This window comes from Arachis ipaensis, chromosome B3 (assembly GCF_059453495.1).
Source record: "Arachis ipaensis isolate K30076 ecotype BB chromosome B3, ASM5945349v1, whole genome shotgun sequence".
Taxonomy (NCBI): Eukaryota; Viridiplantae; Streptophyta; class Magnoliopsida; order Fabales; family Fabaceae; genus Arachis; species Arachis ipaensis.
Genome location: NC_142438.1, coordinates 117,598,280 through 117,625,653, shown reverse-complemented (window position 1 = coordinate 117,625,653; position 27,374 = coordinate 117,598,280). Strand labels below are relative to the sequence as shown.

Here is a 27,374-nt window from a genome sequence, read left to right as displayed (position 1 = left end):
TGTTTTAAGATGTCGTTTTCTCATCTTCTATACATGTTTACTATGATTGCTATTGCTACTGCTATAGGCACATGTGTTACCACGATCATCGTTTTGTGTTCGTTTTTTCTCCCAATATTGTAATAGATAAGATCGTTGTGAGGCACATAATTAACTATTCCTTCATAGTTGTTGTTACCAAAAAAGAAGTTAATGCATGGCTTTATTCTTATGATATGCATAATTGGCGTTATATTTATTTTTGCTTCATGTTCCTCCCTGGATGTGGATTGTGCTTTTTCGTGTGCATTTGTGTCTCTTCATGTAGATTTTCTTTAATTGATTTCTAGAATTTTTTGCAGTTAATCAGGTACCCAGCTCATATTTTCTTATAAAGCTTATCCGAGAGCCAAATCCACTCTCCTAGATGGATCAGACATTTGATTCTGTTAAAGACCTTTCTCTTATTTTCGAAAAGAACTAGTGCATTAAAGTAAGGATTTTGAGGATGTGAAAGGTTCCGTCATATGAAAAGAGTTACTCCAAACCTTCAATGGAGTTGGTTGTACTTGACAAAGAGGTACGTTTCCGCCTTTTGTTACATCATGTATGTTATTCCATTTGGTTGTTTGTCACCTCCGTGATATAAGCCATCTCTTTATTTTTTGTTCCATCGTTGTAGGGATCTCGAATCCATTGTTTCATCCGGTCCGTCTATTACCGTCTTTTTGAACCGATCCTTGAGGAGGGGAAGGTGTTTGTTGTGGCCAACTTAACCATGGACTCAAACACGAAGAAATACAGACCCACCAAGCATATTATGCAGATCATATTTAAGAGGGACACATTGGTCTCGAGTGCTGATGACCTGGATATTCCAATTGAGTCATTTGATTTCGTAGCTACCAAGGAAATCTTATCCTCGGTTAGGGATGACTTATTTCTTATTGGTATGCTCTTTGATGTCCTCATTGTGCCACCCACATATAGGTCATTTCCCTAGAATATCATTTATTTGCCTCTTCCAACTGTTTGTTAATGCCCGCTTATCTTGTGGTTATCTGGCGTAGATTTTGTTGGTCTTCTGTCCGCAAAAAGTGTAAGACCCAGAATCTTTGAAAAGTCTTATTATGATCAAGTCTCAAATCATATAGTTATTTATAGCCTTAATTTCGGAAATCATTTTATTAAAGATAATTAAGGCAAGTTGTGATTTATTGAATTTGAGACAAGTTATGATTTATTATCCAATTTTACAACTATTGGATTATTTTCTATATTCAAATTATAAAGTTGGTAGTTGCGAAATAATAAGGATTTCTATATGATTTGGATTAAATAAGTAATATTTTAAATATTAATACTGCTATTTTGGAAAATGAAGAAATTGAGTATATTATTTCTAATTATTTGGTTGGGACATTTTATTGAAAATAATTTATGAAATTGATGAGCAAATAGTATTTTTATACATTATTATTAATGGATTAGAATTTATTTCTAATTACTATAATATCCCTATTTTTATTTGAAATTACCAAAATGCCCCTAACCCTAATTTTGAAAGAGAAACCCTAACCCTAAAAACCCTACCCGGTTCCCCTGACCCGGTACACCTAGAGTACCTAATGCAGCAGCAGCAGCTGCAAGCTGCTTGAAAGAAAGAAAGAAACAGGAGTAGGGAACGAATTGAGAGGGAAGGAAGAAGGAAGGTTCGCCGGCGTGGAGAGGGAAGGGAGCTCACAGTGCCGCCGTCGCCCTCACCGCGTCGCGCCGCCGCGGCAGTCCACGCGTCCTTGTCACCGTCGCGAGCCTCCTTGCCGTCGCCACCATGAAGCCGCCGATCTAGTCCGAGTAAGAGAGAGATCCGAGAGGGGAGGAGGCCAACGCAGCCGCCGAGCCCGTCACTGTGCCGATTCGTCGCGCGAGGAGCTCGTGCCGTCGCCGATCATCCTTGCGCAGCATCAGAGGCAGAACCGCGACCTGAAGAGAGCGCGAGCCATAACCACCGATGGAGAAGGAGGAGCGAGTGCGGAGAAGGTGAAGTCGCCGCTGTCGCCGGCACCTCCATCCCGCGTCACCGCCGAACGCGCCGTGACCTCTGCCGTCGCCAGTCTGGTTTGCTCTGCCGTCGTGCCGTTGAGGAGAAGGCCGTCCAGTCACACCGAACAGGAGAGACAGAGAGATCTGAGGCTGAGCTGGGGGTTCAACCACCATGCCCAGCCGTGCTTGCGTCGCCGGCGCCGCCTCGGTTGGAATTGTCGCCGTCAGAAAAGGGTCCAGGCCGCCGCTAATGGAGCTAGCCGGAACTGTTCCAAGGTTTTGCCGCTTATTTAGATCCTGCTCTGTTTTGGTTAGTGGCGTTATCATTGTTCTGGCCGCCGGAAAACCTTGCTGCCGTCGCCGGAAACGTATGCCGGTAAGGGTTTCAAATTTGGTTTTCATTTCTTGTGAGATTATGGGAGTCTTATTGTCGCGGCATGTTGGTTTCAGTCACCGTCGCCGGAGTTGGGTCGCCGCAGCCGCTGAAGGCGGCTACCGGGGCTACCGCCCAACCGGTTCAGAGTCCGTTGCTGTTCGGTTCAGCCGTTCTTTCTTAGTTTCAGTAAGTATTCCGGTTTCGAGAGCTCTGCGTTAGTGTTCTGTTCTGTGTAATAAAGTAATCGTAATGTTAATGGTTTTAGGAGCTAGAATCCGGTTTGCTTGTGCCGTTTGGGGCTGTTTCTGCTTTTGAGAGAGCGGGCAGAGCCAAGATTTTGATTTGCCGGTGATTTCGGGTCGAGATAAAAGGAGTTGGTTAACGAGTTGGGTTGTGGTTCCAATGTTGTGAGGTAGGGGCGCTTTCCAAAAACTATATTTTTATATGTTGGAATTATTACATATGGATACTGATGTGAGAAAATGTGTATTTGGTGATTGTATCGGCTTTATGTATTATTTGATTGACTCGAATGTTTATAGATGTTGGTTTGGCTGAGTTGTTGTGCGGCTTTGTGAAATATAATGTTTTGAAGCTGATTCTTTAAATATTTGAAATCTGAGTTTAATCCATTGAGGATTGATTTGAATCGAGTTGATTATTTTGATGATGTGAAAGATAAAATACTCTTGAAATTCAGCCTGGGTTTCTTTAATTGATTTGGTTTTGATAAATGATTTATTGCTGAACCGATTCTTTAAAGCTTGGGAAATGAGTTAAATCGGTTGACATTGAATTGATTTTGAAATGGTTTTCTTGAGATATGCCACTGAGGCGACTGTTGGATTTAGCTTGCCTTGAATTGATTTCTGGTTTTGAGCTGTTGAAAAGGAATGAGAAAATGGTTTAGTTGGGACCCGAACTGGGTGGCAAAAGTCCAAGTTTTAGGGGAGGTGCTGCCGAAATTTCTATAAAATCTAAGTCTTGTTTGAAAGGTTATTTAAAAGATTTGGATTTGAGAAATTGTATTATTTGATTTATTAAGAGGATAATTATGCTTTCCAGCTTAATTTATTTGATGAACCTTATACGTTGAGTTCGGTTTATTTAGAACTGAACTATGTTTACCGTTTGAATCACTGAAGGAAAGAATGATGCTATAATATCGATTTCAATATAAAAAGGAGTTTTTTTAGTGATTTTAAAGGAACCTAGATTTTTGATTGAGTAATCAAGTTTGAGGCATTTTAAAAGAGTTGGAAAAATGGGTTCCAAAAAGAAATCTGAAAGCGGTTTGATTCAAATAAACCGGTTCCGTTTCAAATGAGTTGATTTTTGGACCGGGTTGGAACTTGTGATTTCGTATGGTTCAGTTTCATAATAAATTCAGTTTTATTTACTTGAACCGAGAATCTATGATTTTAAGAGTTTCAATGAATTTTAAAGAATTGATGTAAGATGACCTTCCCTAAAGACTTGGGACTCTGCCGAAAAACTTTTGTTATAAAATCCCATCGTTGGATGGATGATTTTGAATACTGTGAAACAAATCCTTAACTTGCCATGGTTTTGGAAGTTTTGGAAAGAGAATGCCGAGAGTGGCTTTGTTTTAAAAAGGGAACTCACTTTGAGTAAATTCGGCTTATGAGCCTGAGATGATTTGAGAAATGAGATTTCTAAAGCCAGGGCTGAAAAGAGTTGAAACTCGATTTCAAAGTGAAATGAATTGAGAAAATGATTTATGGCTTAAATGCCGACTTTATGAATTTAATGATGTTGAATGGTGGAAGTGCTGTTTTGTTGTGAGCCGGAATGGCTGTGTATGATATGAGTATTGGTTGGTTCTGGATTGAACCGTGAGCCGAAATGGCTGTGTATGATATGAGTATTGGCTGGTTCTGGACTGAACCGTGAGCCGGATGGCTGAGATGGATGTTGATCCATGGATGAGATTGAATGCATGTTTATGCTGAATCATTGATAAATGTAAATGTTGCACTTCCACTATCTGAGATACGAGTTTCCCTGGGTAGTAGCAGTGGCTAGCCACCACGTGCTCCAGGTTGAGACTTGATACTCTGTTGACCCTATGTCGTAAGTGTGGCCGGGCACTGTGAAAGTCCCGGATGAGCTCGCCCCCATAAATATTCACCAGTGATGGTGATGGATAAATATTCACCAGTGAGGGTGATGGATATGGATCATGATTATGATCAAGTTTATGATGAGTATAACTCGAGTTGGGGATGCACGACAGAGGGACAGTCCAATGGTTAGCTACCAGGACTTGTCGGGTTGGCTCTATAACCGACAGATGATATCATCAGCCACTAGGGACAGGCATGCATCATATGCATTTGTGTGACATTGGTTGGGTGTGCATATTATACTTGGTTTGCCTATGTGATTAATTGCTAACTGTTCTACTTGTAATAACTGTTTGTTTGTGCTTGAACTTCCTATCTGTGTTTGCATCTGGGACTCTGTTGGATTGTGGTGATTGGTTGTTGGTTGGATTGTTTGGGCCTAGGGCCATGGTTGGAAAGAGATGAACTGACGGTTGATTTCGGTTTTGTGTTTCTGGTTTGGAATAAAATTATGAAAGGCTATTTTGGTTCCGCATAGATAAACCATTTTGAAAGGCTTTTGAGTTTTGAGAATTGAACGGTTCTTCTTTCCGAAAAGATTTCCGACTTTACTTTCATTGTAAACCGCTGTTTTTGAAAAGAGGCATAAGACGGTTATGAATCACTGGTGCGGTTATCTTCATGTATCCTATTATAGTAATTCCCAAAAACCCTCTACTGAGAACCCTTTCGAGGATGATGTTCTCACCCCCCTACATTTTTCCCCTTTCAGGATATGGACGCAGAAGTTATGAAGAGTTCATTTAGTTGTTGTTGAGATGCTTTGTATTGTGTTAGTTATGGTTTATTGTACCCTCGTCTTTATCTTGATATAATCTGTAAGAGGGATAGGAATTGTATTGGATAATGACTGTAATATTATGTATATATATATATATATATATATATATATATATGGATATATATGGATGTACTCTTTATGAGTTTTGTAAGTTGTATGGTATTTATGGATGTATGATATCGGATGAAAGTATTTTTGGATCGGTATTGCGGTTTAAAGTTTTTAAACAGGCTCATATTTTAGTATTAAATAGTGTAAGTGTCGTCGTAATGTCCGAGCTATCAGAGTCGCGCAGCCGGAAGTGTGAACTTTGGTAGTTAGGGTGTTACATTATGGTATCAGAGCAGTTCTTCCTGTAGAGCCTGAGGAATGGACTGACTATGCTTCAATTGCATACTCTGAGTTTTTGTCATGTATTAGGTCTTGTCGGATGACGAGAATTAGAGCTTTATGCACATGACGATCTATTGATTAACGCTGTTAGTCTTGCATTGCATAATTCCTGATATTAAGTTTGGCCGGCTTAATACTAGTGAATTATGTATATGAAAGCACTGATGGGTTATCATAGATGACGTACTAGTTTTGAGTAAAGCAAATCGTGGGTTTCGGGAACGTTGTAAACTATTTCTCGAGGCTATTCAGTTGTGTGTTTTGGATTTTGTTTGAGTCGACCTGTTCTTTCATGTCCTAACTTGAAGTTCTTGTTTGCTAATCCTTTGAAAAATAGTTTGACTTTTTAACTCTATTCCTCTATTCATATGCATTCTTGTTTGATCTTAAGTGCATATGCTTGGTTGAACTCCTTGTTGTATCTATCTTTCTCTGTTTGAGTTTTTCTTGATTCATGTATCCTTTGACATGACTTTGAACTTGTCCTACTGCACTGTGCATTTTAACTCCGGATTCCGAGTCCATTATTAGAGAAATTGTTGATTCAGTTTTCTCTTATTTGACAGTGATTACAGCCAATTTTGAGATTTTTATAAAAATTTGCTGTTGATTATATATACACTTATATATATATGTGGAACTTTGAAAATTCCTTATACAGTTTAATAACTATTTAATTCTAAGGCCCCGTCCGTATTTTTACTGGTTTATGGAACTGCATTTACTTTAAATTACAATTGACTTTCTAGTGATTTTACTATAGTTCCAATCCACATCTTCATTTGATTATGCATTTGGATATTTTTTTCAAAATTTTGAAAAGAAAGGATTTTTGACTTTTATTCCGGTTGAGTTTCATTTGATAAACTTTACTTAATTCATTTTGATTTGAGTTTGATTTAGCATACCACATGGTTTATGCTATTGTTGTTCTTTTAAAAATATTGGACTCATAGCTTTCTTCTTATAATCAGACTCGCTCCTTCTTAAGCTTTTCACCTCTATGAATGTCATGCGTGATTCTGTTTTTAACTAATCTTTTACATCTTGTGAACATTACCATTGATCTTGGTTTGTCCTCTCTTGTGAATCTCATTCTTATATGAGTCAGTTTGATTCGTTTCAAATTAGTGCATCGTTTATTCTCTTATTACCTCTACAAGAGTTTTTAGTCAAAATTTTATCATTGAGAAATTACAAATGATTGAGTTGTCTTTTCTATGACTTTGTATTCTTTTGGATCAATTTAAAACTTGTTTGATGTTTCATGTCTAGTGGATCTTGTTTGAACTACTTTAATTTAAGATCCTTTCTTGCAAGGCTTGACTCCTTTTTAGTACATCTTAAACTTCTTGAATGTTCTTCTGAGATGGTGATTTCAAGAGCACTTTTGGAGTCTTGTTTTGAACCTTTTTAAAAGAACTTTGAATTCTCTTTGAAAAAATATTAAACGGAATTTATTTTCTGTTGCTTGATTGAGATTGAAACCATTATTCAATTTTGACGAAGTTAATTCAAAGTTGGCAAGCGCTATTTTAAATGAGGTTTTGGAAAGCTCCCTTGTTTAGTGGAAATTGGTTCGTTTGTAATGCACCACTTATTTCCTTTACCAAATTGTAAGCAAATTTTTACTTCGGAGTTTCTTTTCTAAAAAGAGTTTAACTTCCTCTTTCGTACTTGTTATGAATGTTATACACACTTGTTTGAATACGAAATTTTGAGAATTTTGAACAAGCATTTGATTACTTCCGAGTTTTTATGAACTGCTTTTGGTTAAGTTGTGCATCTAATTATCTTTCTAAAATATTTGAAGAAATATTTTAGCCTTTAGCCAAACCCGTGTGCACCTTGTTTTTAGAACTCGGCAAAATCTATTTCAACATGAACTTGCATTAAAGCAAAGCCACGATTATGCTTTTGTTACTCGCTTGAAGGATGTTGTTAATTAACCTTACTTTTAGATTGCGAAGTGGTTTTTCTGCAAGTTTCGGTTCCTTTATGAACAATGTATTTGGAAGTACTTTTAATCGTGCTTTTGAGTTCTGTGAGCTTTGTCTTGGGTTTGAAATATTCTCTTCTGTAAACCTCATGCTTCCTCGACTCAGCTTGAGTTTGTTTCAAAATAATGCGCTGAGTTTTCTTCTTATTGGTCCTGTTGGATTTCTTTGATACAAGGGTTATCTTTGAAGTTGTCAATCGATTTATTTCTAGCAAACTTCATTGGTAGAGTGTCTTTGTTTACCTGGATTGGATACATTCTCCCAAATCTATGAATATTAATCTTGACATATGTCTTTCCTATCTGAATCTGGTATCCTTCTGAGTAGACTCGAGAATTGTTTTGATATCATGTGTGACTTGTAGACGTAGTAACGCGATACGTTAGTTCTTTAAGACGTGATGTGTATACGAAAGTTAAAGCGGTAGGTGTGCAACGTATGAGTTGTGGGTGTTTTGTTCCTTGCGAACGGGTTTGCGGTTGTTAGGCTTATGATTGGCTATGAGGTTGTAAAGTGCTTGATGGAGTTGGAAAGTTGAAGCTTGGAGGTTGAGATGAGATTGATGTACGGATGTTAAGCACGTCATTTTAACCCCATCCTGTTTTATAGCCTTTGATGCTTTGCCCTACTATCACATGATTGACCCATGTTATCTTTTGCATTGAGCCTACCTTGTAACGTTTGCTTTGCAATCACACCCCTGCCTTTGTACCCTTATGCATATGACAATCAAAGTATTTGAAAATCGTATATATGTTTAGATGATGAGATATTTTTGCTTCTTCCTTAAATGTGTTCAAGGGTGAACTGTTATGGAATTTCTTTCATTTTGTATCAATTTTCGAGGGCGAAAATTTTTATAAGGTGGGTAGAATGTAAGACCCAGAATCTTTGAAAAGTCTTATTATGATCAAGTCTCAAATCATATAGTTATTTATAGCCTTAATTTCGGAAATCATTTTATTAAAGATAATTAAGGCAAGTTGTGATTTATTGAATTTGAGACAAGTTATGATTTATTATCCAATTTTACAACTATTGGATTATTTTCTATATTCAAATTATAAAGTTGGTAGTTGCGAAATAATAAGGATTTCTATATGATTTGGATTAAATAAGTAATATTTTAAATATTAATACTGCTATTTTGGAAAATGAAGAAATTGAGTATATTATTTCTAATTATTTGGTTGGGACATTTTATTGAAAATAATTTATGAAATTGATGAGCATATAGTATTTTTATACATTATTATTAATGGATTAGAATTTATTTCTAATTACTATAATATCCCTATTTTTATTTGAAATTACCAAAATGCCCCTAACCCTAATTTTGAAAGAGAAACCCTAACCCTAAAAACCCTACCCGGTTCCCCTGACCCGGTACACCTAGAGTACCTAATGCAGCAGCAGCAGCTGCAAGCTGCTTGAAAGAAAGAAAGAAACAGGAGTAGGGAATGAATTGAGAGGGAAGGAAGAAGGAAGGTTCGCCGGCGTGGAGAGGGAAGGGAGCTCACAGTGCCGCCGTCGCCCTCACCGCGTCGCGCCGCCGCGGCAGTCCACGCGTCCTTGTCACCGTCGCGAGCCTCCTTGCCGTCGCCACCATGAAGCCGCCGATCTAGTCCGAGTAAGAGAGAGATCCGAGAGGGGAGGGGGCCAACGCAGCCGCCGAGCCCGTCACTGTGCCGATTCGTCGCGCGAGGAGCTCGTGCCATCGCCGATCATCCTTGCGCAGCATCAGAGGCAGAACCGCGACCTGAAGAGAGCGCGAGCCATAACCACCGATGGAGAAGGAGGAGCGAGCGCGGAGAAGGTGAAGTCGCCGCTGTCGCCGGCACCTCCATCCCGCGTCACCGCCGAACGCGCCGTGACCTCTGCCGTCGCCAGTCTGGTTTGCTCTGCCGTCGTGCCGTTGAGGAGAAGGCCGTCCAGTCACACCGAACAGGAGAGACAGAGAGATCTGAGGCTGAGCTGGGGGTTCAACCACCATGCCCAGCCGTGCTTGCGTCGCCGGCGCCGCCTCGGTTGGAATTGTCGCCGTCAGAAAAGGGTCCAGGCCGCCGCTAATGGAGCTAGCCGGAACTGTTCCAAGGTTTTGCCGCTTATTTAGATCCTGCTCTGTTTTGGTTAGTGGCGTTATCATTGTTCTGGCCGCCGGAAAACCTTGCTGCCGTCGCCGGAAACGTATGCCGGTAAGGGTTTCAAATTTGGTTTTCATTTCTTGTGAGATTATGGGAGTCTTATTGTCGCGGCATGTTGGTTTCAGTCACCGTCGCCGGAGTTGGGTCGCCGCAGCCGCTGAAGGCGGCTACCGGGGCTACCGCCCAACCGGTTCAGAGTCCGTTGCTGTTCGGTTCAGTCGTTCTTTCTTAGTTTCAGTAAGTATTCCGGTTTCGAGAGCTCTGCGTTAGTGTTCTGTTCTGTGTAATAAAGTAATCGTAATGTTAATGGTTTTAGGAGCTAGAATCCAGTTTGCTTGTGCCGTTTGGGGCTGTTTCTGCTTTTGAGAGAGCGGGCAGAGCCGAGATTTTGATTTGCCGGTGATTTCGGGTCGAGATAAAAGGAGTTGGTTAACGAGTTGGGTTGTGGTTCCAATGTTGTGAGGTAGGGGCGCTTTCCAAAAACTATATTTTTATATGTTGGAATTATTACATATGGATACTGATGTGAGAAAATGTGTATTTGGTGATTGTATCGGCTTTATGTATTATTTGATTGACTCGAATGTTTATAGATGTTGGTTTGGCTGAGTTGTTGTGCGGCTTTATGAAATATAATGTTTTGAAGCTGATTCTTTAAATATTTGAAATCTGAGTTTAATCCGTTGAGGATTGATTTGAATCGAGTTGATTATTTTGATGATGTGAAAGATAAAATACTCTTGAAATTCAGCCTGGGTTTCTTTAATTGATTTGGTTTTGATAAATGATTTATTGCTGAACCGATTCTTTAAAGCTTGGGAAATGAGTTAAATCGGTTGACATTGAATTGATTTTGAAATGGTTTTCTTGAGATATGCCACTGAGGCGACTGTTGGATTTAGCTTGCCTTGAATTGATTTCTGGTTTTGAGCTGTTGAAAAGGAATGAGAAAACGGTTTAGTTGGGACCCGAACCGGGTGGCAAAAGTCCAAGTTTTAGGGGAGGTGCTGCCGAAATTTCTATAAAATCTAAGTCTTGTTTGAAAGGTTATTTAAAAGATTTGGATTTGAGAAATTGTATTATTTGATTTATTAAGAGGATAATTATGCTTTCCAGCTTAATTTATTTGATGAACCTTATACGTTGAGTTCGGTTTATTTAGAACTGAACTATGTTTACCGTTTGAATCACTGAAGGAAAGAATGATGCTATAATATCGATTTCAATATAAAAAGGAGTTTTTTTAGTGATTTTAAAGGAACCTAGATTTTTGATTGAGTAATCAAGTTTGAGGCATTTTAAAAGAGTTGGAAAAATGGGTTCCAAAAAGAAATCTGAAAGCGGTTTGATTCAAATAAACCGGTTCCGTTTCAAATGAGTTGATTTTTGGACCGGGTTGGAACTTGTGATTTCGTATGGTTCAGTTTCATAATAAATTCAGTTTTATTTACTTGAACCGAGAATCTATGATTTTAAGAGTTTCAATGAATTTTAAAGAATTGATGTAAGATGACCTTCCCTAAAGACTTGGGACTCTGCCGAAAAACTTTTATTATAAAATCCCATCGTTGGATGGATGATTTTGAATACTGTGAAACAAATCCTTAACTTGCCATGGTTTTGGAAGTTTTGGAAAGAGAATGCCGAGAGTGGCTTTGTTTTAAAAAGGGAACTCACTTTGAGTAAATTCGGCTTATGAGCCTGAGATGATTTGAGAAATGAGATTTCTAAAGCCAGGGCTGAAAAGAGTTGAAACTCGATTTCAAAGTGAAATGAATTGAGAAAATGATTTATGGCTTAAATGCCGACTTTATGAATTTAATGATGTTGAATGGTGGAAGTGCTGTTTTGTTGTGAGCCGGAATGGCTGTGTATGATATGAGTATTGGTTGGTTCTGGATTGAACCGTGAGCCGGAATGGCTGTGTATGATATGAGTATTGGCTGGTTCTGGACTGAACCGTGAGCCGGATGGCTGAGATGGATGTTGATCCATGGATGAGATTGAATGCATGTTTATGCTGAATCATTGATAAATGTAAATGTTGCACTTCCACTATCTGAGATACGAGTTTCCCTGGGTAGTAGCAGTGGCTAGCCACCACGTGCTCCAGGTTGAGACTTGATACTCTGTTGACCCTATGTCGTAAGTGTGGCCGGGCACTGTGAAAGTCCCGGATGAGCTCGCCCCCATAAATATTCACCAGTGATGGTGATGGATAAATATTCACCAGTGAGGGTGATGGATATGGATCATGATTATGATCAAGTTTATGATGAGTATAACTCGAGTTGGGGATGCACGACAGAGGGACAGTCCAATGGTTAGCTACCAGGACTTGTCGGGTTGGCTCTATAACCGACAGATGATATCATCAGCCACTAGGGACAGGCATGCATCATATGCATTTGTGTGACATTGGTTGGGTGTGCATATTATACTTGGTTTGCCTATGTGATTAATTGCTAACTGTTCTACTTGTAATAACTGTTTGTTTGTGCTTGAACTTCCTATCTGTGTTTGCATCTGGGACTCTGTTGGATTGTGGTGATTGGTTGTTGGTTGGATTGTTTGGGCCTAGGGCCATGGTTGGAAAGAGATGAACTGACGGTTGATTTCGGTTTTGTGTTTCTGGTTTGGAATAAAATTATGAAAGGCTATTTTGGTTCCGCATAGATAAACCATTTTGAAAGGCTTTTGAGTTTTGAGAATTGAACGGTTCTTCTTTCCGAAAAGATTTCCGACTTTACTTTCATTGTAAACCGCTGTTTTTGAAAAGAGGCATAAGACGGTTATGAATCACTGGTGCGGTTATCTTCATGTATCCTATTACAGTAATTCCCAAAAACCCTCTACTGAGAACCCTTTCGAGGATGATGTTCTCACCCCCCTACATTTTTCCCCTTTCAGGATATGGACGCAGAAGTTATGAAGAGTTCATTTAGTTGTTGTTGAGATGCTTTGTATTGTGTTAGTTATGGTTTATTGTACCCTCGTCTTTATCTTGATATAATCTGTAAGAGGGATAGGAATTGTATTGGATAATGACTGTAATATTATGTATATATATATATATATATATATATATATATATATGGATATATATGGATGTACTCTTTATGAGTTTTGTAAGTTGTATGGTATTTATGGATGTATGATATCGGATGAAAGTATTTTTGGATCGGTATTGCGGTTTAAAGTTTTTAAACAGGCTCATATTTTAGTATTAAATAGTGTAAGTGTCGTCGTAATGTCCGAGCTATCAGAGTCGCGCAGCCGGAAGTGTGAACTTTGGTAGTTAGGGTGTTACAAAAAGTGACTTGATTCCTTTCGAAAAAAAAAAACGGAAGTCACATTACATGAAAATCGAGCTTGATTATCTGAGGTAAGTCTTTCCATCTAATTGTGCATAAACATCTGGATACCTAATTCATGCCGTAACCAATACTTACCTCTGATTGTGTTGTTTAATAATTGTAACTGTTCTATCTAAACCATGATAAAAAATACGTGTGGTCCCAAAAGTGGCAGTGAGAACCTTTCATGCACCTTGTGGGAAAATTATGCATCTGAATTGGTCACTCTTCTTGGTGCCAACAAGGCCACCGAATTTATAATCATGCTCCAATTTGCGAAGATGAAGTTCTACAATGGTATAGTTAACATTGCCCATTTATCAAGGAACCTGCTTATATGTAACCAAGTATTTGTCTAATCAAATTTAATTTTGTTTCAGGTGTGATGACTATCACCAACACAAACTACACCACTAGGCTTATGGTTAATGCTGACCTTGAAGTGGTTAAGAAATTCCGCCAAAAGTCCAGTTCTTAAACAAAGGCTTTAATTTTTTGTTCACCAATATTTACCAAGTTGCTTAACGCATTTCTATATTGGGTGTGATATGGTGATGTTGTTTATTAGTTTGATGCCAGGCTGATTGGACTTGGTAGCAAGCATAGCACCAGCGTTAATGTTATAGGCCGGGTAGTGAGGCATTCTCCTTCTGAATACTTTCTCAGCCTTACACCCTATGCACCCATACATCAGATAAAGCAAACTCTTGAGGTGTGTTCATTATGTGCTTCGAATTTTATGGCTGTTTCGCAACACATTTAAATATATTCTTTCTGGAAACGATCATGAAACAATTGAATACATGAGTTCCATGTTTTCAGGCGATACACTACTCTTTGCATGAATTCTTTAAAATGACTCTCCATCATGCATTTTGTTTATTTCATTATTGTTATTTTTTACCTATGCGATACACTGCTTTGTGCAGGAATTCGTTAAAATTGTTCTCCTGCCTGCATTTTGTTCATTTCATTGTGGTTAATTTTTTGAACCATAAATCAACCTACGTGACCTGTGGAAGGGTCATCGACATTGACAGAGATCATGCATGGTGGTACAAGGCTTGCAGGCAATACACACAGGGACTGGAGGCACTTACTGACCAATTTTACGGTGCAAAATGCGATGTTTACTCTACAATTTTTGTGCCAAGGTTGGTTTCCATTCCTGTGTGGTTGGTTTGTTCCTGTGTATTCTCATTATAGTCAAGAACTTTAGTTTTTTTTTTCTCGGTTTGATGGTTTACCTAGATTTGGGATTGGTAACATCGAACAGCCATGTTGCACGTCTGTGATTGTTGTTGAACCTGGTCTGAGCATTTGTTGCATCATTTAGATGTACCCCATTTTTTTATGCGTTTTATTTATTTATGCATGAAGGTTTTGCATTCAGGTTCATGTTGTTGATGAGTCGGATACGGCAACTTTTGTTCTCTTTGAGAATTCGGCATCAAAGTTCTTAGGCCTATCTGCTGCTGACATCCGCACCAGCCTGCTTACTAGGGTTCATTATTCGGTTTTTGTTTCGTTTTGGTCTGAGATTTTGTGAATTCTTTGGCTGCCGACTTACTGACTTCTTGTCTTCAACAAACAGGGTTATGGAAGAGACCATTTCCCAGAGGTGCTGAATGCACTGATTGGGAAGATACTTCTATTCAAGCTTACTGTTAGGCATGATAGCCTAAATAAATTTCAAGCGTGCGTGATCACCGTTTCTTGGATTTGTTCTGATCCGAAAATTATAGCTTCACTTGCTTTAGAAAAGAACATTAAATTGGTATGGGTCTTTGATTACTCCACAAAGGCCGTTCATTTTGCATTGTGTATTCAACTGTTGCCGCTTTTTGTGTTCCTTAACACTTTACAATCTAACCTTCATCTGTTCCAGGATGCATTGCAGAAGTTGCCCACTGCAGCAGGTGTTCGTAGTAGTGAATTGATTGGGACTGGAAGCATAATCGGGGATGCTGGTTCCAGCACCCCTCCGAGCACCAAAGCCCCATCTGTTTCTGACCTTGAAGCTGACCATGTGGTACACAGACTCCTTTAAAGCGGGTGTGCATTAGATCCAACGATGACCTCTCCTCCGGTGCCCCACTCTCTGCCTTCAAGAGTCTTCTGCCTGCATTTGAGAGGTGCATCCCAGAGAATGCCACCGATCCTGATACAGGGGATATGTGAGCCCGTCATCCTTGCGTCTCAGAGCTTCAAATAAAAAATAAAGCCAACCCAACTTCTTGGCGTTAAATAAATCGCTCTGACTCTTTCGTTTTATCAAGTTGATATCGACTTAACATTTCCTAATGTTACATTCTCAGTTGGCATTTATTTTTACACGTTCACATTAGCAATGTCTCTCGCCCGTTGACATGCTGCTGCATCGTCTTATTGTTATCATTGTTGTTTAGTTTGCTCGATCATAGTGTTAGATCTAATGGCTGATCTCGATTGGGTCTCTCGCCTAGTTTGGATTGAGATGCCACGTGTGGTTGCTACCGTTGGTTTATAGGCTGTTGTGTTTATGCTTCCATGAGGTTTTGTAATGCCCTTCACATCTTATGTCACTTCTTCACATGCTTATCAAAATCTTACTGGTGTGCTTAACATTTTAGAGTTGCCTATTTTTTTTTCTCTATACTGTTTCTGTGTATTGCTATCAAATTCACCTGATGATTGTATGTCGTTAAATATAGGATTTCACGGGCTGGATATGCTTATTCACATTGCTTTGTTATGCCATGGGAGGGGGGGTGTTTCAACTGGGGTGCTATTGGGGGGGGGGTGTTTCTTAATGCGAATTAATTGGATTCATGGATTCCTTCTTCCATCCTTCAAAACATCATTAACATTATTCATACACAATCAATAATGAATTAGCATAACACATGATAGACTTGGGTATGCCAAGTACTTTTGCATTTCATTGCTGCTATATAAAAAAATATATCTCCTTAAACAGACTGCCATCCGCCAATAATTTCACCTTCATTGAATAATTGAATTATTCTATCTGGATAAGCCTCTTGTGATTCATACACATACTTCGCAATATGATTTGCGCGATCATCCTTAATTTGTGAAGACAAACCATATTTATAAGTACTTACATTTTCCCAATAGCGCCAGCGGATTTGTCTTTGAATAGAAAGCCCATTTTTTCTATATTGCTTGTGTACATTGCATGCTTCCACGTAAGAAGTGATTGTCAACATTTTCTACAAACTTCCGTGGGTCAAATAGAGCAAGCGGTTTTAAATTTTCACTCATTCAAAGATAAACAACTCTTATCTATAAGCAAGGCTATTTTATAACTTTTCACTTAGGGGTTTTATTCTGCTGTTGTTTATTTATGCCCCTGCCTTCTGCTACCATTTCGATTTCAAGTCAGACTGCTGCCAATTTATGGTCGTGCTAATAAATTGTCATTAAGCACAAAAGACCAGTGAAAAATATCATTTACCTAAACGCATCAAAGATCTTTTCATGCATCAGCGCTCCTAATTATTGCACAATAGTTGATAGTCACATTAAACAACTTTCATTTGCAGGTCCCATATGTATAATTAGTCTACGTTTCTACTATGCATATTTTGGATTGGACCTATAATTAGAGGGGAAGAACATAAAACCTAAGCTTGCGATCTGATTTATATATCTAAACTCTAAACATACAGTAGCTTCTTGACCTTTCGATGTGAATGATTGTTTCTGTTAAACTGTATTTATGACTTGCTAATTGTTTATTAGTGTTATTGTTAGTGTAGGTAGATTTTGATCGAGCAAAAAAGATTGTTAGTGTTAGCATTTTGATCATTCTTTGAAGAGTAGGATATTTATCGTTAATGCTCTTCCTAATTTGATTTTCTTTGCTTTTGATGCTAACTTGAGAGGAAATAGTTTCTCCAAAATTGTTTTAGTGTAGTTCTATGTATTCTTCAATCTAAAAAAAAAAAGGTTAAAAACAATTAAACAATTATTCTAAAAAAATCAATATCAATCTAAAAATAAGTTTACTACTTTCTAACCAAAAGTTTGAGTTAAAATAATAATAAAGGTCTTATATCGATCAATCATTCCTAAATTATTAAAATATGATTATTTTAACCAATCAAATTCTCCCTTATGCTGATATATAGCTAAATTTTATTTACCACATATTTTATATCAACAATGCTCATTTCACGCTATTCCTTTTGAGCCTGCATAATAAGTTGCAAGGCCCGTTTTGGAGATTAAGTTAAAATACATTGCATTACTTCTTTTCTCTTAAAAAAACCTCTATAATTCTTTCGATGTTCCACTAATACTTTTTTATGTTACAAATAAGTGTAACTATGATTCTGCAATTACCATTTTCCCCAATAAGCTAACTTCCTTTTCTCTTTCTTTTTGGTCATGTTAAGGTCCCCGTGCTTGACTATGTTTTGAGTTCATCGTATTTGCAATTTGATTCAGTCACGGGATGCCAAATTGTTCCCTTTCATTTGTGTTGTGGTCTCTTTTCCTTAATGGTCAAAGACTAACCAAGCGGGTGAGCACATGTGTCTTTCATAGTCCAACTTTGACATCGTTCCTGATGCAGATATTTCAGTCATCTTCCTTCTTCCCATTCTTTGTTGACTTTTGTGATTGCGTGTTGCCTTTCTTGTCTTGCTGAGCGGTGTCCAATTTTGCCATTGTCTGAGATCAGTTTGAGTGCCTGTAACAAAATAATTCCACACACCTACCCCTTTGGCAAACGGTTTGGTTGCCTGAATTCAATGGAACACCAAGCTAAGCTCGCATGGCAGCGACGGATGAAGTTGCTGGGTCATAAGAGGCACCGGGTCAACATGTTTCTGAGTCCCTCCGGCTCCAAGAGTGGTTTGTTCGTCGTTCTCCACTGCATAGTTTTCACCATGCTCGGCGTCAATTTTCCATTTAACTATTTCTTCTTCCTCGTGATCCATTCTTTCCCCTGTGGGGGAACATGTCAATTTTTGCTGGCATTCTTGCGTGATGTTAGGCTTGCTGCTCTCCTAGTTTTTTTATGCATAATTTATAAACTTTCATCTTCACTTTTGTGTTTTTGCAGTTGATCCTAATAGACAGATGTGTGAGTCCTTCCAAATCGATATCGGTGTGCTCCAAAAATCACCCGCCACTGTTGTCACACGCCAAGGTTAGCTTTACTTTGGCAATCTAAGTTGGGTCTCTTTTCTAATTTATTCTTTGCTAATTGGCTCTCCGCGGAACGGAACGATATTCCCTCCATGTGCGATACTCATCGCTGGTTTTGCTTAGTTGTTGTGATCACCTGTGCTACTCCGTTCATTTTTTACATTCTGTTCCTTTTTTAAATCCTGCCCCCCACTTCCGTAATAGCTTGTCCCTCCACAGATAACACCCTTTTTTCCATTACAAGTTCCTCATCATGCAACATACCTAGGTCCGGTGACAAACACAAGAGTTCTATAACAAGTACCACGTAAGTAATGCCTGAAATTGCCATTTCTCTTGAAACTCTGGAGTCAGGAATTAGGCTGGAATTAAACAATTAAACAATTCTCACGTATAAGCTGGTGCAGATTTCTTTCATCATTAGTATGGGACTTTTTGCCTAGCCTCACCCGTAGCCACGGTTGAATCGGTCTTTTACCGGAATGTTCTGCCAACTAAATCACAATCGTCTAAATTTCTCGAATTTAACTCCGACAATTGATCACTTGATCTCATCAAATGCAATCTGGTTGGCTATTACCCTTTGTCCCGGTCTGGACATTTGTATCTGCCTCAGGCCAGCGACGCCCAAGTTGAAGCTTTTGCTGCATCTTCTACTGAACCAGGTGTTATTCTCAATGATTATGATTATGAGTTTATAGATATTTGGACCTATTATTGCACTTCTGTAAAACTTGATTTGTTTTATTTCATATGTTTACTAGATGTTTGGTCTATTGGGCAACCCACACAAAGATGTGTTTTCTGTGGGGCGAACATGTGGATGCACGAGCGCCTTGCGAAACGTGGAGCCAATAACACTATATTATTTGCTATTTGTTGTATGAGTGGAAAGGTCACTCTCCCTTTGTTGCCGGTTCCCCCACCATTGTTGGGGACGTTGTTGGATGGTGATGATGAACGAGCTTTGCATCACCAGAAACATATCAGGGCCTTTAATGGTATGTTTTCGTTCACGTCTATGGCTGGAAAGATTTAGTACACATTAAACAAGGGTTCCGCTCCCCCCATGTTTGTTATTAGTGGCCAAAATTACCATTCAATTGGAAGTTTGATGCCACAGCAGTCTAGCAAACCCAAGTTTGCTCAGCTATATTTTTATGATACGGAAAATGAAATCCAGAACAGGATTGACGCAATTGGGTGAGTTGGTTGTACTGATTGGCTGTTAATATTTTAATATGTGTATTATATGATTCCTGTGTGACTTGGATTTATCTTGATGTATTTTATTTTTGGGTTAATGTAGCCTGTCTAATCAACACAAATCTATGGATCATACCATTGTGGCCGACCTCAGCAGCATGCTTGATTCCCACAATTCTCTTGCTAAATCTTTCCAATATGCTAGGCAAAGGTTCGCTGAAGATTCAACCACTCCGCTACAGCTTCGTCTTATCAAGAAGAGGAATACAGATGGTAGAAGATATAATCTACCATCAGCGTCTGAAGTTGCTGCTCTTATTGTAGGTGATTTTGATATGGATAACCTTTCAAGGGGCGTTGTACTTTAGACGCATTCAAATCAGTTGAAACGCATTGATGTTAATCATCCCCAATACTTTGCACTACAGTACCCCTTGCTTTTTCCGTACGGAGAGGATGGTTTTCGGAGTGATATCTTAATATCAGATGAAAGATCTAAGCAACAGTTACATAAGCGAGAAACAATTAGCATGAGGGAGTTTCTGTCTTTTCGAATCCAAATGAGATCACATGAATCGCAAGTTCTGCTCAAATCAAGACGTTTGTTCCAACAATTTTTGGTTGATAGTTACACCATGGTAGAAGCTGAAAGATTATAATATCACAGGTTCCACCAGACCAAGTTTTGCTCCCATCAATTGTAAGGCTTACATGAGTGCCTAATTCAGGGTGAGACATAGGTTGCAAGAACTGGCAAACGAGTTATCCTACCATCTTCATTTGTCGGGGGTCCCCGGGACATGTACAACAATTGCAAAGATGAATTTGCTATTTGCAAGTATGCCGGTTACCCTAGCTATTTCATTACTATCACATGTAACCCAGATTGGAACAAGATTAAAGATTGCGTTGCGGACTATTCAATAAAGCCAAGTGACAGGCCTGAAGTAACAAGGATATGTTGATGGTGGTGGTGTCTTCTGAGGCATCAATATCTCTTCATCCAGCCCCTCCAATTTCTTCAACTAAAGTCATAACAAAAGAAATGGTACTAGAAAATGAGGTAGTTAATGGATCATCAAATGAGAAGCTTTTTGTTATTGCAAGTGAAGATGAATAGGCCAATGCACAAGTTTGAATGTAGCAACTTAACAGCAACAAAAGTTAAATACCAGCAACAAATAATCACTCTAAACCCTGAAATCAATAACTATTTTAACAAAAATTCAAAAACATCATACTTAAAAATTAAAAAATGGCAACAGCAGCATAACAAATCCATTTTAATCAACAATTTCAACAACACAAAATCAATTATTTAATTAATTTCAGATTCAGAAATCACAAATCAGAGTATCAGACATTCAAAACACTAAACCTTCACCCAGCAATTACAAACAAAGCCAGCAAAACCAGCACAACCAGCAACTAAAGCCATTAGCAAATTTGAACAAAAAAATTAGGAGCCATCAGCAAAACCAGCAATTAGAAAACAAAGCCAGCAATTACAAAACACTAAACCTTCACCCAACAATTACAAACAAAGCTAGCAAAACCAACACAACCAGCAACTACAAATCAAAGCAAAACCAGCAACTACAACAAAATGAAAAACAGATATGAAATAAAAAACAGCCCCACAACACAATGAACAATAACAAGTTAGGAGCCATCAGCAATTAAAAACAGGAGCCACAACACAATGATTAACCATGTTATTAACCTAAAGCAGGAACCATCAGCAATTAAAAACAGGAGCCAAGACCCAAGAAGAGTAAGTTTTCAGCATTAACAAAACAGCAAAACAGAATAAGTTTTCAGCATTAAAAACAGATATGAAATTAACAAGACCATATCTAAATTTTGCCTACAGCATTCAACAATATTGCAAAACATTACAAGTTTCCAGAGTAACAGTTAGAATTACAAAACAGCAAAACACTAAAACAGCAATATTAGCCTATTAGGTGTTCTGGATACAAATCACATAACAGAGACAGTTTCCAGCATAAGCAACCAATCCAAACATACATACAAGGAAGACCATAGATACAAGGAATTAAAGAACAAAGAACGAATTTCCACAGCAATCAGAACCATACATACAAGGAAGATCGAAGAACAAAGAACGAAGAACAAAGACTGAAGTCCGAAGAATGAAGACTGAAGATCGAAGAAGAAGAAGAACCAAACTTCAAGCCAAGACCCAAGAAGAATTGAAGCAATATGGATCAAAAATTGAAGAAGAAGCTCAGAGAAGATGAAGACGAGGAGCACTCACCTGGGTTCGAGAAGCCAGCGAAGACGAAGAGACCTGCTGACTTACTGGGTTCCTGAGGACTTGGGGACGGCGGCGGCGCTGACGACCTCTGAACGGCGACGACGATGGAGGGCTATGGTTCGGGGTTCCTAGGGCTAGGGTTCGGCGACGATGGAGTCCTTGGAGTGAGCTGTGAGGTGATTAGGTGAATGATTCTGAATGAATGGGAAGGGGGGGTTGGAGAACGAGTGTTTGGGTTTTTTTTTTAAAAAAGTAAAAAAGGCGTCGTTTTAAGGGAACCGGCCGGTTACCGATCTGGCCCAACCGGCCGGTTTGCCGGTTTTTGAACGGTTTTTTTCCAAGCGGTTATAGGAGGAGGACCGGACCGCTTGCGTCGCTGGTTCCCGGTTGAACCGATCCGACCGTCCGGTCCGGTCCGGTTTTCAGAACCTTGATTGCGACACATAAACTCAATTTAAAACATAACGGTCAGAAGTGCACCTTATTTACATCCAGAATGAACCGAAAATTAAATCCAGAATGAACAAAAAATTAAATCCAGAATGTACTGAAATTATTTAATGATTACAATACACAAACAAACTCGTTTCAAAACAAGCACAAACCAAGAGAACCTTATTTAAATCTGAAATGAACCGAAATTACTTAATGAGTGCGACACACAAACTCAATTTGAAAATAAGCACACAAACAAAATTGAATTATGAACAAAAATACATCTAAATCAGTTTTGTATCAGACAACATCATCAATATGGCTTAAATGACACCAAAACTACTACAATTATATTCGACGACCTAATTACATCAAATCCAAGTGAACGAGATTAAATACACTTCAATTAACTTAAAAATGAACCGAAATTAGTTAATGATTGCGACACGCAAATTTAATTTGACAACAAGCAGACAAAATAACTGAATTATGAACAAAAATACATCCAAATCAATTTTAGATCATTTAAATAAAAAAAAAGGAAAAAAAAAGATGACTAACATCAATGATGAAGAAAAAAAAGAAAAAAAAATTGAAAAAAAAATGTGCGTACGTAAATTAAAAAAAAGAAAAAAAACACATGATAAATATTTCGAACTCTTTGTATATGATATTTTGTTTTGAGTGAAAGATGGCTGAGTTTCAAACTCTATGAATGTGATATTTTTCTTTGAATGAAAGATGGTTGGGTGATAGATATATTTTTTTGCACATTTTTTATATATAATTTTATATATTAAAAATAATTGAAAAAAAATCATAGAAAGAGAATATACAAAAAAATATTATATAATTATAATGATTGAGGATCTTAATTTAACTTTTTAATATTTAAATGAATAAATTAAAAAATAACTAAAAGATAAAGGAAATGAGATAAATTTTTAATTATTTTTCATATAATTATATTATTTTACAATAAACTTTCTTTCTCTCTCTTGTTTTTAAAATAATGTTTATGCCGGTCTATCTATTTTTTTTTTTGTTATTTTTTTATGATATAAGAAATAAATTTTTATTTTTTTATCGATAATTTTTTATTTTTAATATAAAAAATAAAAAATATACCATCATTAATGGACAGACGAAATAAAAATGTATAAAGTGGGTAATCATTAATGGGCCAAGAAAGAATGGACCTGTTCATAAATGGACTTAAGAAAGAAATAGTAGGGCTCCATGATTGAAGGAGAGCCCATTTGGGATAACAGGTCCTTTGTTTATAATAAAGCGATCGATCCTCTTGGCTCGAATTAGGGTTTTGCGTGCTCCGTGCTGTTCGCTGCTGCTGCTGCTCATTCTCTCTGCTGCTTGCACCACGCACCTTCTAGGATTCACCAATGGCGGAACAGGTTCCATCATCGATCCACTCTCTTTTCAACTCGATAATCGCATCAACTTATTATTCTTTTCGTTTCTGAAGTCTCACACTTTCTACTACTTGTTCTGCAGACGGAGAAGGCTTTCTTGAAGCAACCCAAGGTTTTCCTCTGGTAATTCTCTTCCCTCTTTTTCCCTTTCAGTTTGTTCATGATCGGTTACTCCATGTGTTCATATTCTTAGTGGCTAATGAGCATTTTGGAATCTGTGTGATGCAGCTCGAAGAAATCAGGGAAAGGGAAGAGGCCTGGAAAAGGAGGCAACAGGTTCTGGAAAGGCATTGGTTTAGGGTTTAAGACTCCCAGAGAGGCTATTCAAGGTTTCACCTTCCACCTTTTTTTTTATTTATTATTTATTATCTCTGTTCAACTATTGAGTTTTAATTATTCTTTATTTAACTGTTAAATCCATTGTTTATAATGTAATTGCTTCTTGTGAATCACTATTATTGGGCATCACATTGATACATAATAATAGATTGTCCTTTCAATGCTGTAGCATGGTCTTATTTATCTATGCTTGTCTGTGTAAACTATTCATGGTGAGAGTATAGATTATATTCGTTAAGATGGTATCTTCCTTTAGGTTGGAAGTTACATAAAGTTTTAAGAGTGCCATTTCAATGCTCCTTATTTGTTGTCTGATCAAAGATGTAATTGATGTTGGAATTGTACATGGAATTTTCAGTTGTGTTTGTTGGAGTTACATGGACACTTTCACTCGTAGATGTGATTATCTTCTATGCCTCTGACAATAGTGGTTTGTCTGCTTGTTTCTAGGGACTTACATTGACAAGAAATGCCCATTCACTGGCACTGTGTCCATCCGAGGTCGCATTCTTGCCGGTACTTGCCACAGTGCCAAGATGACCAGGACTATCATCGTTCGTCGCAACTATCTTCATTTCATTAAGAAATACCAAAGGTGATCCTTCTTTTTCTACCTAGAGAAATGTTAGGTCACCCAATAAATAGTTTTCCAATTGCTTACTCGAATTTGTTTTGGTATCACTGTAGGTACGAGAAGAGGCACTCAAATATTGCAGCACATATATCTCCATGCTTCCGTGTGAAGGAAGGAGATCATGTTATCATAGGGCAATGCAGGTTGGTATTCGATTCTTCAATCTTGTGATCTTTGTGGCTTAGGAAAGTCTTTTCTGTCATTTATTTTATTGAATTCTTTTAACAGGCCATTGTCAAAGACAGTGAGGTTTAACGTGTTGAAAGTGATTCCTGCTGGATCGTCCTCTGGAGTTGCTAAGAAAGCCTTCACAGGAATGTGAAGACTTCTGCCGATCCCATTTCCCAGATATTAGATTTAGGAACTCGCGTGTGTGATTTCCTAAATTCGTTTAGGAGGGATTTATATTTGTATGCTTTTGATTTGATATTTTATTCCAGTCTCTTTTTTTTTTCCCACCCTCACAGCTGTGTTTTCAGTTTTGACTTTTGATGTTTGAAATACAATTAGTCCTTTAGTTTCTGGCAACCTCAGTTATGATGTTTCTTGGGTAAATTTATGGTTTTTGCTATAATGTTCGAAGTAAGTTCTACAAGAAGCATTAAGATGAGAACAAGTAATTAAATATCAAAACAGAAAAGTTCTAAATCCAAGTTTTTTATCTATCCAAGTCCATCCAAGATATTTATCTAACCAAGTTCCTTTATTCTTGAATTTTTTATTCCCTTCCTTCGCTTCTTTTCTCAATTTTTTTTAATTTATTGTATTCATATTTTCAATTTTCAACATGTGTTACTATCAATCAATACTTTGAATTGAACTTCAATTTAGGAGTGTTCAAATTTAAATTAATTCAAATTAAACCGTTCATCTAATTCAATCTAAATCGAAAATCAATTAAATTTTAACTAATTTGAATTGGATTGGATTTTAATTTTTGCAAATGGTTAGATTGGATGAATTTACTTTTTACAACCAATTCAATTTAATCTAAACCGTATAATATAAGTTATAATATTATTATTTTATTATTATATTTACAATTATATTTATAACATATTTAGTGTTATATATTTTTATATTTTTCATGTATTATTATTATTTAATAAATATTTTATATTCAAAATGTGATTTATTTATTTATTTTAACTAACTTATAATTTTATTTCTATTATTATATTATCGTTGAGTTTTTTACTCAATCGATTCAAACCGTACTGCAAACACTCTTACTTCAAACTCAGAACTTCAATTCATGTTTTATTCATGTTGAATATTATTGCTCTGTTTTGAATGAATTAATTGTTTAAATCACACATGAAACCATATTTTGTTCCCAGCTCTTTTATTCTCCGAAAAACAAAATCTCAATGTGGGTGTTGCTGGTGATGTGTGGTGGTTGTTTCTGTATGTTTTCCGTCTCTCTTATAATCCTCTGTTTAGTGTTTCCAATTTATCGATGTCTCACTGTCACTTCTTCAGTCATGCGTCTTTTTTACTCTCCTCAACCGCCTGATGTTTGGTTCTCTACTCTGTTGTTCTGGGTATGTTTAAGTTTTTTCACCCATTGTTGTTATGTCTTTATCGTTTCTTTATTGCGGTTCCGAATTTGCCGCAATGCTCAAATATCCAATAGAATATAGACAAGTGTTATTATGTGGGTCCAACAAAAATGAAAGCTTTTAAACGGAGTTAATTATCTCTTGAAGGAATGGACAAATGGCTTTTGTAAAAGTATGAGGCATTACTGTGCTAGCCTACTGAAAGTCTGAAATGTTTTAATTTATATTTAACTAGTGTTTTTATTACTTTGAAAGACTATTTAAGGGTTATCTTATTAAATAATTAAAAATATTTTTTTTAACTTAAAAAAATATAGATAATAAATTAACTATTTTTATTAATCTGGCAATACGTACAATATTAAATCTATTGTTTTTAATATGTCAGATTAAATTTTAATAATTAATAAATATTTATATATACACATTATATTTTATCATTTTAATTAATAAAAATATATAAGTTTATATATATAGTGTAACACCGTAGTTTTTCACATAATTAATTTAAAAATTTTTGTGATGATTTATTTATTATTATTTGTGATTGAATTTTAACACTAAAACTGTAAGACATATAAAACCCGGCTAACATATACGAATCTGTTAACATAGCAGATTCTTGTGTATAGTATATATAGTACAAAGTCTACAATTTTATAAATTTACTCGGAAGTAGCGCTTAATAACTGATAGTATTTAGACCTACTAAAAATTTGGTCGTTACATAATTATAATATTCATATTTGTTAAGGTGTAATTTTTTTATTTTTATCATATCTAAATTATAATATTTTTGTTTATTTTATTGAATGAATAATAAATCTAATTAAATTTTTTATAATAGCTAGATAGAAGACATAAACTATATATATAATTTTTTGTATATAAGTTATAATTTATTTATATAAAATTATAGATAATGTTATGTCATTTGAGCTAATCCTATTTATACTATACACAAAAATAAATATCAGTGATTGAGTAATATAATTTTTATTTAAATAACAAAATATAAATTTATTAATTTGTATATTTAGTCTTATTTTTATAGTTAGACACTACAAAAATTAGATTTGTAAAATATTTTGTAGTTATATTAACAAAA

At 36.9% G+C, this 27,374-nt stretch overlaps 4 protein-coding genes across 4 annotated transcripts; all 4 read left to right on the top strand.

Annotated features, from left to right (window-relative positions):
* Positions 1–532: 532 nt before the first annotated feature.
* LOC148572192 (uncharacterized) lies at positions 533–20,550 on the top strand. Its single transcript, XM_088507401.1, has 16 exons — positions 533–559; positions 662–929; positions 1,050–1,078; positions 13,166–13,248; positions 13,389–13,516; positions 13,600–13,684; positions 13,799–13,931; positions 14,216–14,373; positions 14,600–14,723; positions 14,814–14,996; positions 15,108–15,251; positions 18,294–18,380; positions 18,996–19,417; positions 19,689–19,905; positions 20,014–20,223; positions 20,326–20,550. The coding sequence occupies exons 1-16, from the start codon at positions 533–535 to the stop codon at positions 20,548–20,550; spliced, it is 2,523 nt and encodes an 840-aa protein (XP_088363527.1).
* Positions 1,608–2,316, top strand: LOC148572194 (uncharacterized). Its single transcript, XM_088509013.1, has 2 exons — positions 1,608–1,631; positions 1,681–2,316. The coding sequence occupies exons 1-2, from the start codon at positions 1,608–1,610 to the stop codon at positions 2,314–2,316; spliced, it is 660 nt and encodes a 219-aa protein (XP_088365139.1).
* On the top strand, positions 2,393–9,832 carry LOC148572193 (uncharacterized). Its single transcript, XM_088509012.1, has 3 exons — positions 2,393–2,584; positions 2,664–2,746; positions 9,130–9,832. Exons 1-3 carry the CDS (start codon positions 2,393–2,395, stop codon positions 9,830–9,832), a joined length of 978 nt encoding a protein of 325 aa, XP_088365138.1.
* Positions 20,551–23,567: 3,017 nt separating the features above from the next.
* On the top strand, positions 23,568–25,232 carry LOC107630820 (small ribosomal subunit protein uS17). The gene is made up of 6 exons (XM_016334067.3): positions 23,568–23,713; positions 23,814–23,854; positions 23,960–24,060; positions 24,521–24,665; positions 24,758–24,847; positions 24,933–25,232. Exons 1-6 carry the CDS (start codon positions 23,702–23,704, stop codon positions 25,024–25,026), a joined length of 483 nt encoding a protein of 160 aa, XP_016189553.1. The 5' UTR covers positions 23,568–23,701; the 3' UTR covers positions 25,027–25,232.
* Positions 25,233–27,374: the final 2,142 nt, after the last annotated feature.